The 15414-nt window shown below is 35.3% G+C and overlaps 1 protein-coding gene across 1 annotated transcript in view; it reads left to right on the top strand.

The window, feature by feature from the left end:
- LOC122810180 (thyrotropin-releasing hormone receptor-like) overlaps positions 1–15414 on the top strand; it is a 560620-nt gene that overhangs the window by 233121 nt on the left and 312085 nt on the right. Inside the window, exon 3 of the mRNA XM_044081657.1 lies at positions 5826–6246. Within this exon, the coding sequence (XP_043937592.1) occupies positions 5826–6246 (421 nt within the window). The remainder of the gene's footprint in view (positions 1–5825; positions 6247–15414) is intronic.

Here is a 15414-nt window from a genome sequence, read left to right as displayed (position 1 = left end):
ACAGACCAGCTTATTTCATACAAAATGCATACTAGTCCTGTCATGCGAAACTCTAAACTCATCAAACAAGAGAGTAAGTTGCTTTCATCCGCAACTAGACCTCCCCCCCCACAATTTATGACTGCAGTATTCAATGCTTTGCCAGGAAAAAAAAAAACATGTTCTATGATGCACACATCTTTGAGGCAAAGTCAGCAATATTCTGTAAAATTAGGGTAATTTTTCAACTTTGTTTAATATAAATAGATGCAATTAGAATGAGCAGATGACAAGAGGGTAAACTGCTTTCATTCTTGGTCAGTCCACCCATTTACTGACTAAAATCATATGAATTACAAACTAAAAATATGAAAAGTCATGGACATTCTGTGAAATCAGGGACATTTTGATCTTTGTTTCACAGTCACCACAGAATAAAAATTCTGGTGTATTTCATAGAAATGTGCACCTGTCCTGTAAAGCAAGGCTTTAAAATATGCAAACCACAAGAGGGTAAAGTTGTTTTCACCCACATCCAGCCCAGTTGATTGCAGCCTTCAAGGATTTGCCAGAAAATAACAGATTTTCTGAGGCACAGGTCCAGAGACCGTCTGCAAAGTAAGCTGCAGTTTCAACTTTTTTCACTCACAAGCAGTAGCCAGAAAGTGCATATTCCAACTTATGTCACATAGATGCAGTCAGCCTTTAAACGGAGCAAATAAGTATGTTGCTTTCATCCAAATATAGTCCACAACCCCCTTATTAAGTTACTTCAGTTTTCAATGCTGTGCCTGGGTGGCTGCCTGGATAAAAAAATGCTTATCTCACATTAATGAGATCCTCTACTGCACTTTTAAAATAACAACATTCTACTCGCTACTACACTATTTAATATTTATAGGCTTTCTGCTTATTGCCTTTCCACGATGCAATGAACAGAAAGCTGCGGTACTGTTCACTTGGGGGAGGGGTGTTTATTTATTTTAAGTGAAATCACATTGCTTCACTTAGCAAGAAAGAAAGAAAGATAACCTTTAATCTTTTAATGTCAAAGCAGAGGCTTCAAAATCATAACTCTTAAAAATTGCTCATAAATAAATTTATATCCTTTGGAAGGTGGGACCATAATACTTCTTGGAGCCACAACCTGTAAAAAGAAGCCAATTATATAGCTGCCTCAGAAATACATCTTTACTAAAGGTGACATGTTTAATTTATGTCTAAGCCCATCCATGTGATACAAAACAGCCACGTTACTATGTTTGCAGTGCAGAGGGATTACAGGATAAAGGGAGGCTTGGATAAACAGGCATGGAAAATGGGTAGAGAGACACTTATACAAATGACATGAAGATACTAGTTATGCCTAATACTTGTGAAAACAATGATGGTTATAAAAATTCATGGAAATCTACATCTGCTGGTGGACAACCCTGTACGTTAAACCTAACTGTGAAATGATATTTAAATGTATCGGTAGGTATGCAGCTTCTAATTATCACTTTGTATCTTTTTCTACCCTTCTACCTCAGAAATCCCTAGAGTATTACTCAGAAAAGCATCCATGTGCACCTCTTTCACAGCCTTAAAAGAGTTACTGTCCATCTCCCTAAAAGCTTCTCTGTCATAAAGTCTCATCAGCATTCACTTCCCTTGAACTTCCAATATGTGCATATCCTGCAAAGAGCATACCAACAGTGTGAAAAGATGAAATATTCCTTACATTTCATCTCAAGAATTCCACATAAAGCCAAGTCTAAATTCAGCATTGCATACATAAAGACTTCCATGTACAGATGGCAGGTCACCTCCGATATTACATTTAATGACTTGCCCTGTATATAAAATGCAAATGCCCCTATTAAGTTAGCTACATGTATTTTTGCCAGGAGGTCAGTCTCAGTGCATCTGATTTATATTTCTTTTCTGTTTGTTTTTTACACTTTACTTCACTGTATAACAATGATAATTCTTCCAAAAAAAGAACTATCTATTTTATTTGTACAAATGATTGATAAATTAAAACCGAGAAAGGTCTCCAGGACAACCATTCCCTTTTAAAAGCTGTCCTGAATATATAATCTACTGTAGACAAGACAACTGTTTCTGTAACAATGCAATTGCATTGAGGATAAGATGACAGCAGTTTGCAAAGCACTCAGGCATTTCATAATGAAAACTGTAATTAAACTGTAGTACTTAGACTCTGCCTTTTGAATGAAACAGTGAGCTTAAACTAATGCCAACACAATGGCAAACACAGCTGCAGAAACTGGAAAGAATGTGAGCAATATAATCCCTCCTATACCAGCTTCAACCTATTCTCTATCCAAAACATAAAAACACCAGAAGGGACAATCACAAACAGCTACCTCCATTCCAGCTTATGGTACTGTTGTCCAAAGCAGCATACAAATTTTGCAGCAATAAAAAATAGATTCTTACTTTTAATTTTGCCACTTCATAGTCCTGTTTCCCATTTTCACATTGTACCCATATGCTGTTGGACATATGTCTAATACTGTAAAATTTTATTTCATGAACCACTCTGATGGCATAGTGGGATGAAGCCCTTGACAGAGCCCAAGTGACCCAGTTTTGATTAGTGGCTTGGGCATTTGACAGAAAAGGAGGAGGAATGGGTATTACCATCCTTGTTGGTTGGGTGGTTCTGTGAGTATCTCCTGTGATTATCCGTGGTGGAGGTTGGGAATGCCACACAATGAGGTGTGAGCCAAGGGGAACAGGGTAGGGACAAGGCTAAACTGCTGTGGAGGTAGGGAGATAAGCTACACATCACAATTATACACTTGCCTGTTGGATGTACCACAGTGAGAGGTGAAGCAACAAGGGTATGTCAAAAAATAGAATCCCCTAGTAGATGTGAACAGCTAGACCCTAAGGAAACCATCACGTTTTGCACTGACCACAGCCCTAGTCTTTGTAATTGGCTGGTAGACTTGGCAATAGACATGGGGCTCTGTGTAGGTAGAGTCAGGATGATGCAGAAGAGAGAAAAAAAAAATCACCAAAAAGTTTATTTAATTGTACCTTAAATCTGTAGAGTTCTATTTATCTTTAATGTTTATCTTGGAACACACTAATAATAGGACATTGGCCCAGCTAGACTAACTGGTTATCTAATGCAAAAAAAAAAAAAAATACAAAAAGACAAAACAATATCCGAGAAACCATGACCTGTAGATTGTGCATTGTACATTCAGTTTCACTGAGGAATCCCAGTCCAAGTGTCAGGCTTGTCACTACTATTGCTTTAACTAGTAACCCCAATGGCAGTCTGGTAGCACCTTTTTCAACTCTTTGCTACAACTTTGAAAACTTCAGTTTGACAAATTTTTATTGGTTGGAATATGAATTTGTATATCCCTTTTCCAAATGTAACAAGTAGTTCTCTGACCCCACACTCATGTGGAACATGACCAATGTCCTGAAAAACTCTTGTTCAGAGAAAACAAACTGATGCCTTGGAGTTTCAATGACAGACTTTCAAATAAAAGCAAATATCACAAGACTGCAGCCTGGAGCAAGCAAATACAGTCATCATTGTAGAAACTGCCATACATACATCATTTAGTGTGTGTGTGTGTGTGTGTGTGTGTATACATTTTAAGTGAAGACAACACTCTATGTTACTATATCCCATATTTTTAACACTTTGTTATGCACGAGTAAGTGAGCTGTTATTCTGCCAATGTATCAGGGTATGAGGTAGTGGTCTGTTACAGGTGCTCTAATGGTATTTCTGAAGTTACATGCCTCACAGAAAAGGGAAAACATGAGTCTTACTATTTGTTTACTTTTCTCCTTTCCTTTAAAAATGGGCCACCTTAGAGGTGATATATTTAGTACTTGGGTGGGTACTCAGAGCCTTCATAATTGAGAGATGAAGGGTGGGTACAGCTTCCCTGCAGAAAATAATGATTTTTTGATGAGGCTTGTGGGTTACTGTAACTTGTGCTGATGCTATTTTGTGTGGTTTAGATGTTAGGAGTGTGATCTTTTGCGTCTGTGTGGTTGTGTGTGTGTGTGTGTGTGTGTGTGTGTGTGTGTGTGTGTGTGTGTGTGTGTGTGTGTGTGTGTGTGAATCTGCAGTCTGGCTGAACTGGCATATATAATTTAATGTTATAAAAGACTCTACTGACAGTATTTGCATGAAACACATGGTATTTTAATGTAGGTGAATTACACAACAAAATACTTTCCTTCAGACCCAAGAAGATGTGCATTTTAACATAAGCTCACATTTTAAAAATTGTCCAAACAGTTGTTGAGCAGTATCTGTATGATATACAGAGACTTTCCATAAGATGGTGTTTTACACACACACACACACACACACACACTAAAGCGGTCAATATGCATGTGGCCCTTACAACACTTTATGACTGCTGGCGATAAGCTGGTGGAAAAAAACAAGGCCAGATACACTGCAATCAATCTTTTTCTAGAAGGGAAAGGCACTCAGCTTTATGCCTTTGTGCAGGGACCTGTGATACATAATTTGCTTTCGTGCTGCAGTGCCATGTAAGATCCGGAAGGTGTTATGTATTCTTTACGTTACCTTACAATGGCCCTGCTCAGAGCAGTTTTTTTTTGGAATCTGGTCCCCATAGTAACCCTGTTAATAAATAAGCCTTATACCAAAGTAGGTTACTTACACTGAGAACAGGTCTTTTGGAATCAGGGCAAACTTACACCAAGAGCAACTCTTTTGGAATTTGGCCCAAAGTTATTCCAGCAGCTTGCAGTATACAGTGGTATCTACTCAGTTTAAAATTTCAAAAATCATAACTCATTTCTTATAACTTTACCAGTCTTAGGTCAGTAACCGTAAATCAGCCATACTGTCCTGACATGTTTCCTGATGTTTAGACATTGAATCTCTTTAATGTTGGTTTACCAGGTTTTGCTATGTGGATTTGAAATTTGTCCTAGCTTCCCCTGAGCTCAATATTTTGTGGAAGAATGTCCTATAGTCCACCTCACCATGACCTTTTCCTCATTTGACATTTAAACAGAGGTTTCCAGTATACCATAAAATTAAAACACACACACACACACACACACACACCCACACACCCACACACACACACATATGTTGTATGCGGGTTCATTATTCTTGGATAATTCATTTAATGGCTTGTGGATAGATTTTATTACATTGCTGTCTTTTTAAAATTTGATAGCATATAACAAAACGTTTTCATACTGGAGCATCTTACTCATAAGAAAACTGTTGTCAGGTATAGCTTAGGGAAAAATGTCATCTTGCACTGATATTTAAATAGTACATATCAACATAGGCTCTCATTTGGGACTCAAGCCAAAAACCTCCAGCATACCATACAGGTCCCACAGTCTCTGGACCAACAAGACACTCTGGACGGATAGGCATCAAGTTTAACCTTATGATCATTATCCTTTCTTCTAGGTAACTTCTAGCATGGTAACCAAGGTGAAATTGCAAACACATGTGCATAACATCAGAGAAAGCTCTCCGCTTAAGCATGTTTAGCATCACTGAAGTGAAAATCAAAATTAGTTCTCATAGCATTTGGTGAGCATAAACATATGTAATGAGAGGTGATGGGATGATATTCTTCATTGGTATATTTTGACTTACTCTGGAAGTTTTCATAGCATATGTGAAAAAATATTTTTATTTTTCACCTGAAAGAGTTACAAGTAAAGGTCATATATTTGTGATCATAGGTACATTGTTATAGTTTGACTTAATCTTGAAGTTTTTATAACATATGTGAAAACTGTATTTTTATTTCTTACCTGAAAGAGATACAGTGAAGATCATATCTTTGTGATCATAGGTACATTGCTATCTGCCACCCGATGAGGGCCCAGACAGTCTGCACTGTATCCCGAGCTAAGAGAATCATTACCATTGTTTGGATTGCAACGTCCATCTATTGCATGCTTTGGTTCTTCCTGGTGGACATCAATGTTAGTGAGGACCAACAGGTCATGTGTGGCTACAAGGTGTCCCGCAATCTCTACCTTCCAATTTACCTCCTGGATTTTGCCATCTTCTTTGTCACCCCTCTGTTTGTGGCTACAGTTCTATATGGACTGATTGCCAGGGTTCTCTTCCTGGGACCCATTCCCCAACGTGTTGATACTGCAACTGAACGTTGGAGAGAAAAGAGTGTGAAGGAAAAAAACGGCACAGATACAGATGGTAAAACACCAAATCGACCTCGAACCAAAGGAGCAATTTCATCTCGAAAGCAGGTGAGAAATAATTATTTATAGCTAAAAATTTTCAGAACTATTGCTGATACTGTATTTGATGAATCATTTTTTTCCAATGGTATTAAATTTTGCACAGAAACAAATAAATTGATAGCAGATAATGACTACATGATCTACTTAAACTGCAAATATCTCCTCCTGTTTGATACAGAATGTTTTTCAGGCTTTGAAAACATTTAACATTTATAATTTATTGCTATATTGTCTATGAAAAAAATGTGGGCTCTTCAAATGATCTCAGAGGTACCAGGCATATATAGAATTATATGAATATGCCAGTAAAAAAAAAAAAAGCTTGATGCTCAGCTGATCCCACTAGAACTTGAATGCAGCCTCTGTGTAACTGTACTATTTAAATACTTGAGTAAATGCATTAAATAAATAATTTCAATTGACTAGAACAGCCAAGATAGAATTCATAGTCAATAGCACTGCAGTGCAAATCACCCTGCACCAAAGAAATGATTGCATTCCAGTGTGATGCACCAGCTCAAAGCTATCTAAATTCCCCAAAGGGCAACATCTCGTTAACTGGTAATATACATGATTATGAATCATTCCACTATGCACTAGGAACAACTAGACAGACAGCACCTTCCATTTGTGCTGTAATACAGGTATCAAGAGAAACACACACACACACACACACACACACACACACACACACACACACACACACACACACACACACACACAATGACATATATACAAATATACTCTTAGTCGCATATAGCATAGCCTACCTCCATTGGTTATATATGTACAGTGTAGGGGTTGCAGCTAACCTTAAACTGATTCCCACCACTGGAAAGCATAGGTGTGCATAACAAAGACACTACATACACTTACCACGTTTGGACTCTTGCTTTACCCAACAACTGTTTATGAATCCCAAACTACACAAGAAATATAATTTGGCAGTATGTTGTTGATATAGACCCCTCCTCATGGAGTACCACATTTGTATGTGGCATTCTGAATCTGATCCTGGCTGTCTAGAGTACACATAAACATTCTAGGCAGCAAGTGGGAGCATCTATGTATCAAAAAGGTATTTTGAAGAATTCAGGGCTGCTTGAACTCAACTTTTATACTTCAAAAATGATTATCAATATAGGGCCCAGATGTACAAGCCCATTTAACCCTGCCTGCTGATTCACTCACCATGTTCTGCAGAGGCAAGCTATTCCACTGCTCAGCTAAACTCTATGTCAATCATTGCCTCCATATTTCTAAGCAAAATTAAACTCATTTTACTACTCATTTGTGATCCATACTCATTTATTTTCTCCACCTGTCACTCCTATCCTTGATTGTGTGACTCTGGGTTATGTGCCTTCAGTCTGTTCTCTATATATTTCAGTGACACTCTATTCAAACATGCTGAACTTCTATATACGTAACTCCTTTAACGATGAACATTTCTATGGAGTTCATGACCCTAAACTGTTTTTTATCCCTATCTAGAAAGGCTTGTGTCTTTAAAAAATTGGAATTTTTTTTTTATAGAATGGACATAGAATTATGCTAAAACATGTATCTATGAAATGCCCTTAGGTTGTGGCCTTTGCTTCAATGGCAATGAAGTAGGTACAACTTTGAACATGTTTCTTTCTTTACTGTAAATTATTATGTTATAAGATTTAAAAGGATTAAAAGGGCCACTTAATTTCATAAATCCATAATTTTAAATTGATGATTCAAGAGTATAATATAATATAATATAATATAATATGACTCGCGGTGGTGGTGCTGCGGTAGTGTTGTCGCCTCACAGTAAGACGCTGTCCGGTTCAATTCTCAGCTAGAGCGTCTTCTGCGTGGAGACATGCGTGAATGGGCATACCTTCGTTGAAGGTTGTGCATCAAGCCTAGCAAGCCGGTATGTAAAAATCAACTGCTAATCATTAGCGGACCGGAGTTCCGCTGTGGCGACCCCTAACCGGGAAAAGCCGAAAGACACAAACAAATAATATAATATAATATATGTTTTTGATACCTTTTATAAATCTAACTGTTAAAATTGTAGGAAATGTAATTGTGATTCTTGGAATAGAACTGTAAGTACAGATGTGTTGGATATATACTAAGTATGAGGCTGTAGTACGTCAGAATATGCACTCTGTTCTAAGGCATGGCAGTCTTGCAGCTAATTTATATAGGTAGCAGTGGTACGTGGGTCAATCTCTAGCAAAAGCGCTTTAAGAGTATAACAATGACTTTCAAAATTCACTGTATTTTTCTTTACTTAACATGCAGTGTATCTTTGTGCTTTTAGGACATGCAGTTTTGGGTGTCCCACGTGTAGTAGGCAAACCTTTTAAATTAGTTGTTTTGAAAAAGAAATGGTTGAAACACTTTTGTTTTAAATTTATTGTTTCAGAAACATTGCAGTTTGTCTATTACTAATAACCATTCTGACCTTAATTTGATCCTATCTGCAAAACACCATAGTGCCTTAATACTTTACGATTACCATAAAAAGCTTCAAGGTACTTGGATACTCAGTCACATATTGTTACGTGAGAATAATGGGAACTTCTCGATGTAAAGATATTATTCTGCACTTGTCAAAATTATGCTTCTGATAAAGCATTAACAATGTTAGGAAAAAACTCTTTTTGAGAAATATTTTTCTACATTTGATAAAAACACATATATGCCTTTTAAATATATATAATTTGCCAAACTAAGCAGGCCACATGCAGATGCCTGTTGTAAACTGAATGGTACAGAACTAAACAGCCTAGTGGCTTCTACTTACCATCTGAAGGAAGCTCTCACTTAAAAAAAAAAGGTTAATGCTTTAACAGAATTCTCAAGAAAAAAGTATATTATGCCATTCTGCTATAGGCTGCAAATTATTTAGTGATTGTTGCTGCAAATACAGGTGCATACACCTTCATCTTCATTTGATGTATGCAATTTCACAAGTTTCTTTATTTTGAGGGTGAGTAAAGTTGCTAATATTTTTCCAATTGATAAAAATGTCACAGCTAAGGAGAAATATAAAACAGTTATGTCTGCTGCTATACCAGTGGAGGACAGATATACTTTTGAGATGTGTTGCATTTCTTTCCTTCAACAGAAGTTAGAAACCCACCCCTCACAAAAACAGAACATAATATATCTTGGCAGGCAGTCACATTAAAATGTAGGTGCAAATCTGTATTTGGTATTTAGTTTTAGGAGGTATCATATCATACTTCTTTTGCAGGTCTTAGAAAAACATTTTAAGCTACAAAATTCTGCAACTTCTTTAAGTCAGTGAGAGTTTATAAAATATTTTATTATGTCAGTCAACCAATAGGATGAATTTAATTAATTAATGATTTATTGCTACAGAAGATTGAGGAGGCTAACTCTTGAATGAATGCCTGTATGATCAGTGTGAGGCATTCCAGAAAATGTTATGTTATTAAGTGTTTCTCCTTTGTATTTTCTATTTCCAGTTCTCTGAAAGACTAATTGGCTGATCACAATTGGATGACCACAAAACTCCCTGAAGTACACCTGCATAAAACTAAATTAATAATTTCACAGGTGCAAAACCATGATAAAAATAAAAACATCTGGTAAAAATGAAAATCCTTGTGACAGATTTATGTATCTTTGATGTTTGAATGTTTATAACTTGCTAAACAATCAAGTGGTGACACAAAGATGCCACTTTCTGAATGTGCAGTCTCATACACTTTATCATTAAAGCAGTTATCTAATGTGATTTTAAATGAATGTAGATTTTCTAAATGTCCTGTATTAATGATTTTAAATACATGTAGATTTTCTTAATGTCTTACATTAATTGGTAATTTCCCAAAGTTATTTACTTTTACCCAAAAATAGTAACTTTTAGTATTTGTTTGGTATATTATAATTTTCATCACTGAATTATTTCCTGTAACTGTCTGGTGTTCCACTGATGTCACAGCTAATATAGTTCTTAACATTACATCTTTTGATATTCTGTAACCCCATATTTATTCTTTTTTTTATTAATCTGTAATACGAGTGTAGTCTTAATCTAATTAGTCTTTGTTTATAAGTTTTGTTTTTTATCCTACTGTTAATTCTGTGTGTTATTTCTGAACCATCACCAGCCTGTACACATTATGAAATGAGTATCTGCAAACTCCTGTGCCATATTCAAGTATTGGTCTAATTATTGTTTTATAAAGTGGTACAAAGATTTACTCATTCATTGAAGGTAGTGTTCTAGTTATTGTTATCATAAAATAAAATGTGCTTATTGTTTCATTGGTGTAATGCTAACATTTTAATGTATTTGACACTGACACTTCTAAATCTTTATACTCATCTGCCTTTGTTAGGATACTGCCATTAATGGCATAATGATGCTGATCATTATTTTCTCCAACATCCATCACGTAATGCTATGCATAGGTATGCATAGCTATGCTTGGAATATTGAGTGATCTCTTACTATTGAAATCATACAGCATATTTGTTGAGACATTAATGAATGACAACCCAAAAGGTACAACTCATCTAGGTACAACACAACAGCATGGAGGGAAACCCTATCTACAACTTTCATTTCCAATTATATGCATTTATCCTACTGTTAACATGATAGATAGCAATCAGAACTGAGGATGATATATTCCTATAAAAGCAATACAACCACCACAAAACTCTTCAAGTGAACCAAGACAGCTGTAAGATGGTAAAAGGCAGCCAAAACATATTCATGGTAAAAATAAATAAATAAACAAAGGAACCAGAACCAGGTCCACTAATATAGAAATTTAATTGATCTATGTGCTTTCGCCCTTGTCTAAAGACTTTATCAGAGATATTAAAACACTAAAAGGCATTATATACAAGCCTAAATCCAATAGAAAATATACCATTCATCAAGGAAATAATTCAAACTTTTTAAGTGACATGTCACTAAACTAAAGCCTATATTTAATACATAACTACTTTTGAATCAAAGTATAACAGTTAACAATCAGATGTTGACATAATGGTTAAGTATTCCCCTAAAAGACTCAAGGAGCAGAGTTTGTTTCCAACATGGGGTGCAAAATGTATCACGAATCAACCATGATTAGTCTAACATAGTGGATCTATACTTCAGAAGACTGCTAAGAGAAAGCATTTCATTCAGTCCTGGCTTAATAGTGGCATTCAGTTTTATTTGCCATTTTGTAGCATGAAGACTCCAGGCTACCATAACTTAAGTGCACGAAAATTTTATTAAAACAGTGAGCATTTTTGCATGTTGTTGTTGTTGTTTTATTAGAGTGATTATAAGTTTATGCCCTCCTTGTTAAGTGATGGTGTTTTGTTTTCAATATCTTTTTTGATGGATTGATTTTGTTTTTGTTTTGTTGTTATTTCATTGATTATTTTGAGGTATTAGTTTTTTGAGGGGTTCAGTGGATGCGGTGAAGTGATCTGTTAGATATTTCATTTTTAATGAGAAATGTGTTCTAGTTTTAGTATTCCCTTAAGTGCGCATTTTTAAAGCTTCCCGGATATATACTTAAATGGGGTTAACATGCAATACGGTGTTGGTGCTTAAGATGCTTTGTTTAGATGGCAGATTTTGATTGGCTACCATTTTTTTCACAATAATAATTTTCACTTTGTCTGTGTCTTTCATTGGTGTGAGTTAATGTTTTTGATAGATGATTGGTTAAGCATCCCGATCCCCTTATAGGTGCAAGTGTTTCACAATTTTGGTGTCTATTGGAAGATGAAACAATATGTTTCTAAGTTTAGATTGGAGTTTTTTGATAGTATTTTGATTGGATAATGCCTTTCTTGTGGAACATATTCAGTATTAAGAATAAGGTGGTGACAGGTTCATCTTGTTTAACCTCTCATTGGAGGGGACAGGTGCTTCTTTTAAGGTGATTGGTTGTATGCTCTTATATAGGAGCTATCATTGTATTGTTGCAGAGTTTTCACATACCTTTTTAGTATATGATCTTTGGATATATTTGATTAGTTGTTTGATGAGTAATAATTGTATATTATTTTCTTTAGGTTTATCTTAATACTATATATAAGTGGCAATGGGCTTGTTTCATGCGCCTTTACATTAACGTTTTATTAGCATCTATTGTACGATGCTTTTGTAATATGTTCATTGGTTATTTTTAACCAATGTTTTTGATTATTCATGATTTGAATATTTTTTATTTTTGTTCCATTCAAGTAGTAGTTTTAGGGGGGCTTGCCTGGTATGTCAATCTGATTGGCGAATATTTCCAGACAAGAATGCTATTGAAGGTAGAATGCGGTTTGAATATTGATTAATGATTGGATTTTTATTGTTGCAGTTAAACATTCACAATTGATTCTGAGGCTAATCTGTTTTAAATAATTGATTGTTTCAAAATGTGATTTTATTATTTTTATTTGATTGTTTTTTTTTTTTTTTTTTTGTAATAAATATGTGCCTGGTCTATGTTTTGAATGGTCTGATGAAGCGGTGTTGTACTACCATGACAGCGCTCACTGTTTTAATAAAATTCTTGTGCACTTAAGTCATGGTAGCCTGGAGTCTTCTTGCTACATTTGGTTTTCTCTTTACTCCACGCTTTTGATCGGCAATTTTTGTCGTTTGGCTTTGGATTATTTGGCATTTTAACTCTTTTTGTTCTAGTAACAATTCACCATTCTCTCCCCACCCCCACAATGTTTTTGGTAATTTCAAGCCACCTCTTTCAAAGGTTTCTTTAAAAATGAAAAGTACGTTTGTGCCACCCAGCTGTCCGTTGTTTACTGTTTTCTAGAAATTATGTGAAAGGAGTTTTTTATTTTATTATTGAAACAAGCTAAAACTCCTGTTGACAATTTAACAAATGCTGAGAGAGAACTATTATACCAGATTAAGAAAAGCAGGGACTTAAGAGTCATGAGACCTGATAAGGGTGGGGGGCTGTGGTCATGGACTACTTTATGTATGCAAGCAAAATGTTGGATTTACTCAGTGGCACTACTACTTATGTTCAAGTGTCAAGAAATGAAATAAACATGGATTATGGAAAAATAGACTTTTATCTGCAGGATTTGTTGTCTCAAGGGCTGATGACTAATTAAATTTTTTGAGTTTGTTAAAGTGGAAAAAAACAGTGATTCCTGGTATATTCAGAATACCAAAGATCCACAAAAATATTAAGAACCCCCCCAACTTATACCGATTGTTACTGTGAGCAAATTCAAAACAGAACCATTAGCTATGTTTGTGGATTTTTACTTTAAAGCTCTTGTAGCAAAGAAACACGCATCATTTGAGACGTTTGGCATCTGCTACAACTACTTAGTGCTACACCTTTTGATGAAAATTTGGTGTGCATTACTAAAGATGTTACTAATTTATTTTCAGTCATTCCACATGACACTGGTATGGAACATTTTCAAAGTATACTTATTAAGGACAAATCCTAAACCCCATGGAAAAAAACTATTATATGAGAATTTTTGGATATAGTCCTGAAAAATAAGTTTGTGTACTTTGATGGTGAATACTATCACCAGCTGACAGGGGTGGTAATGGGAGCTAGATGTGTGCCCACTTATGCTAATTTAGTCTTAGCTGACTGGGAACACAATTGTGTTTTCACTTCTCCACATTTTAAGAGTATGTTTTGCTATTAACGTTTTCTTCACGATCTACTCATTTTGTGGACTGGTGAACTTTCCACCTTTGATTTGTTTTTGGCAGAATGAAGTAACTCAACTGACTTTTTGCAGTTTACCTTCAATATTAATAAGGACTCCATTAATTACTTAGACCTTACTAAAAGATTATGTTAACAACAGATACATATCTAATATTTAAAGGAAGGAGACATATTCCAACTATTTATTACATTATGACAGTAGTCATCCTTTTTATGAGAAAAAGAACATCATTAAAGTACAAATGGTCTGTTTTTCTAGACTGGTTTCGGAGAATGCTACATTTCGGACTGAGCTACTTAAATTAAGTATTATGTTCCTGGAGAGGTGTTACCCCCACCTATTTAATGAATTCAGTAGTGACTGACATTCTCATAGGGAGGGTTGACAAATTTGCCCTTATTTTGAGAACAAAAACATCCCTTGAGAATATTGTTGACATCAAAACTGTAAAAGAGGGTAGTAACCATGGCAAATGTGGAGCAATGGCTATAGCTTATAAGTATCAAGCACCAAAAATTAGAGCTATACTCTCTGATGCTTGGGACATGTTTTTTTACAGTGGACTACAAGCAAACAGTGGTGCCACCCTAAGATTACCTGCAAAAAAGGTGACAATTTGAAAAACATTTAAAAAAAATAGTAGTGAGGACAAACATCATAGACATTCAAAGACGACTAAGTGTGGCAGTTGTAAATACTGTAGATTCATCAATGTGACAGTTGAAGGTTTTGACAAAACCCTAACATGTCCACGGGTTTGTAGTTGCAACACTAAGATGATAGTTTACATTGCAACAAGTGTAGCATGTCCTGCGTTCTATATAGGTAAAACGATTAGCACATTAAAAGAACGTACATATGAACATATTTATGAGATCAAAAAATCCAAATTGACAACTCTCTTTATAAACACACACTTGAATGCCCTGGTTTCAATAAAGTTTTTATTTTTTTGATTGATAGAGTTTATGTTTCAGAATGGGGGACAATGGTGAATTGTTACTTGAACAAAAAGAGTTAAAATGGCAAATATGACTGAATGCCTATTAAGCCAGGACTGAATTAAATGTTTTCTCTTAACAGTGTTCTGAAGCATAGATCCACTATTTTGACTAATCATCATTTTTTAAAAATATTTAATATTGGTAGTTTTTGTCATGTTTGTACCCCGTGTGGGAATCAAATGCTGCACCTTGGGTTTGTGAGGTAAATATCTTAACCATTACACCAACATCTGATTGCTAGTTGTTACACTTTGATACAAATGTAGTTATGTATTAAATATAGGCTTTAGTTTTTAGTTTTAAGTGATGTCACTTTAAACGTTTCATTTATTTCCTTGATGAGTTCTGCATTTTTATTGGATTTAGACTTCTATATAATGACTTGCAGTTTAAGTGTTTTAATATCTTTGAAGAACTCTTTAGACAAGGATGAAAGCATTTAGATCGATTCAATTTTTATATTAGTGAACCTGGTTCTTAT

This window comes from Protopterus annectens, chromosome 8.part1 (genome assembly GCF_019279795.1).
Source record: "Protopterus annectens isolate FY-2018-M chromosome 8.part1, PAN1.0, whole genome shotgun sequence".
Taxonomy (NCBI): Eukaryota; Metazoa; Chordata; order Ceratodontiformes; family Protopteridae; genus Protopterus; species Protopterus annectens.
This window is presented reverse-complemented; position numbering and strand designations above follow the sequence as displayed.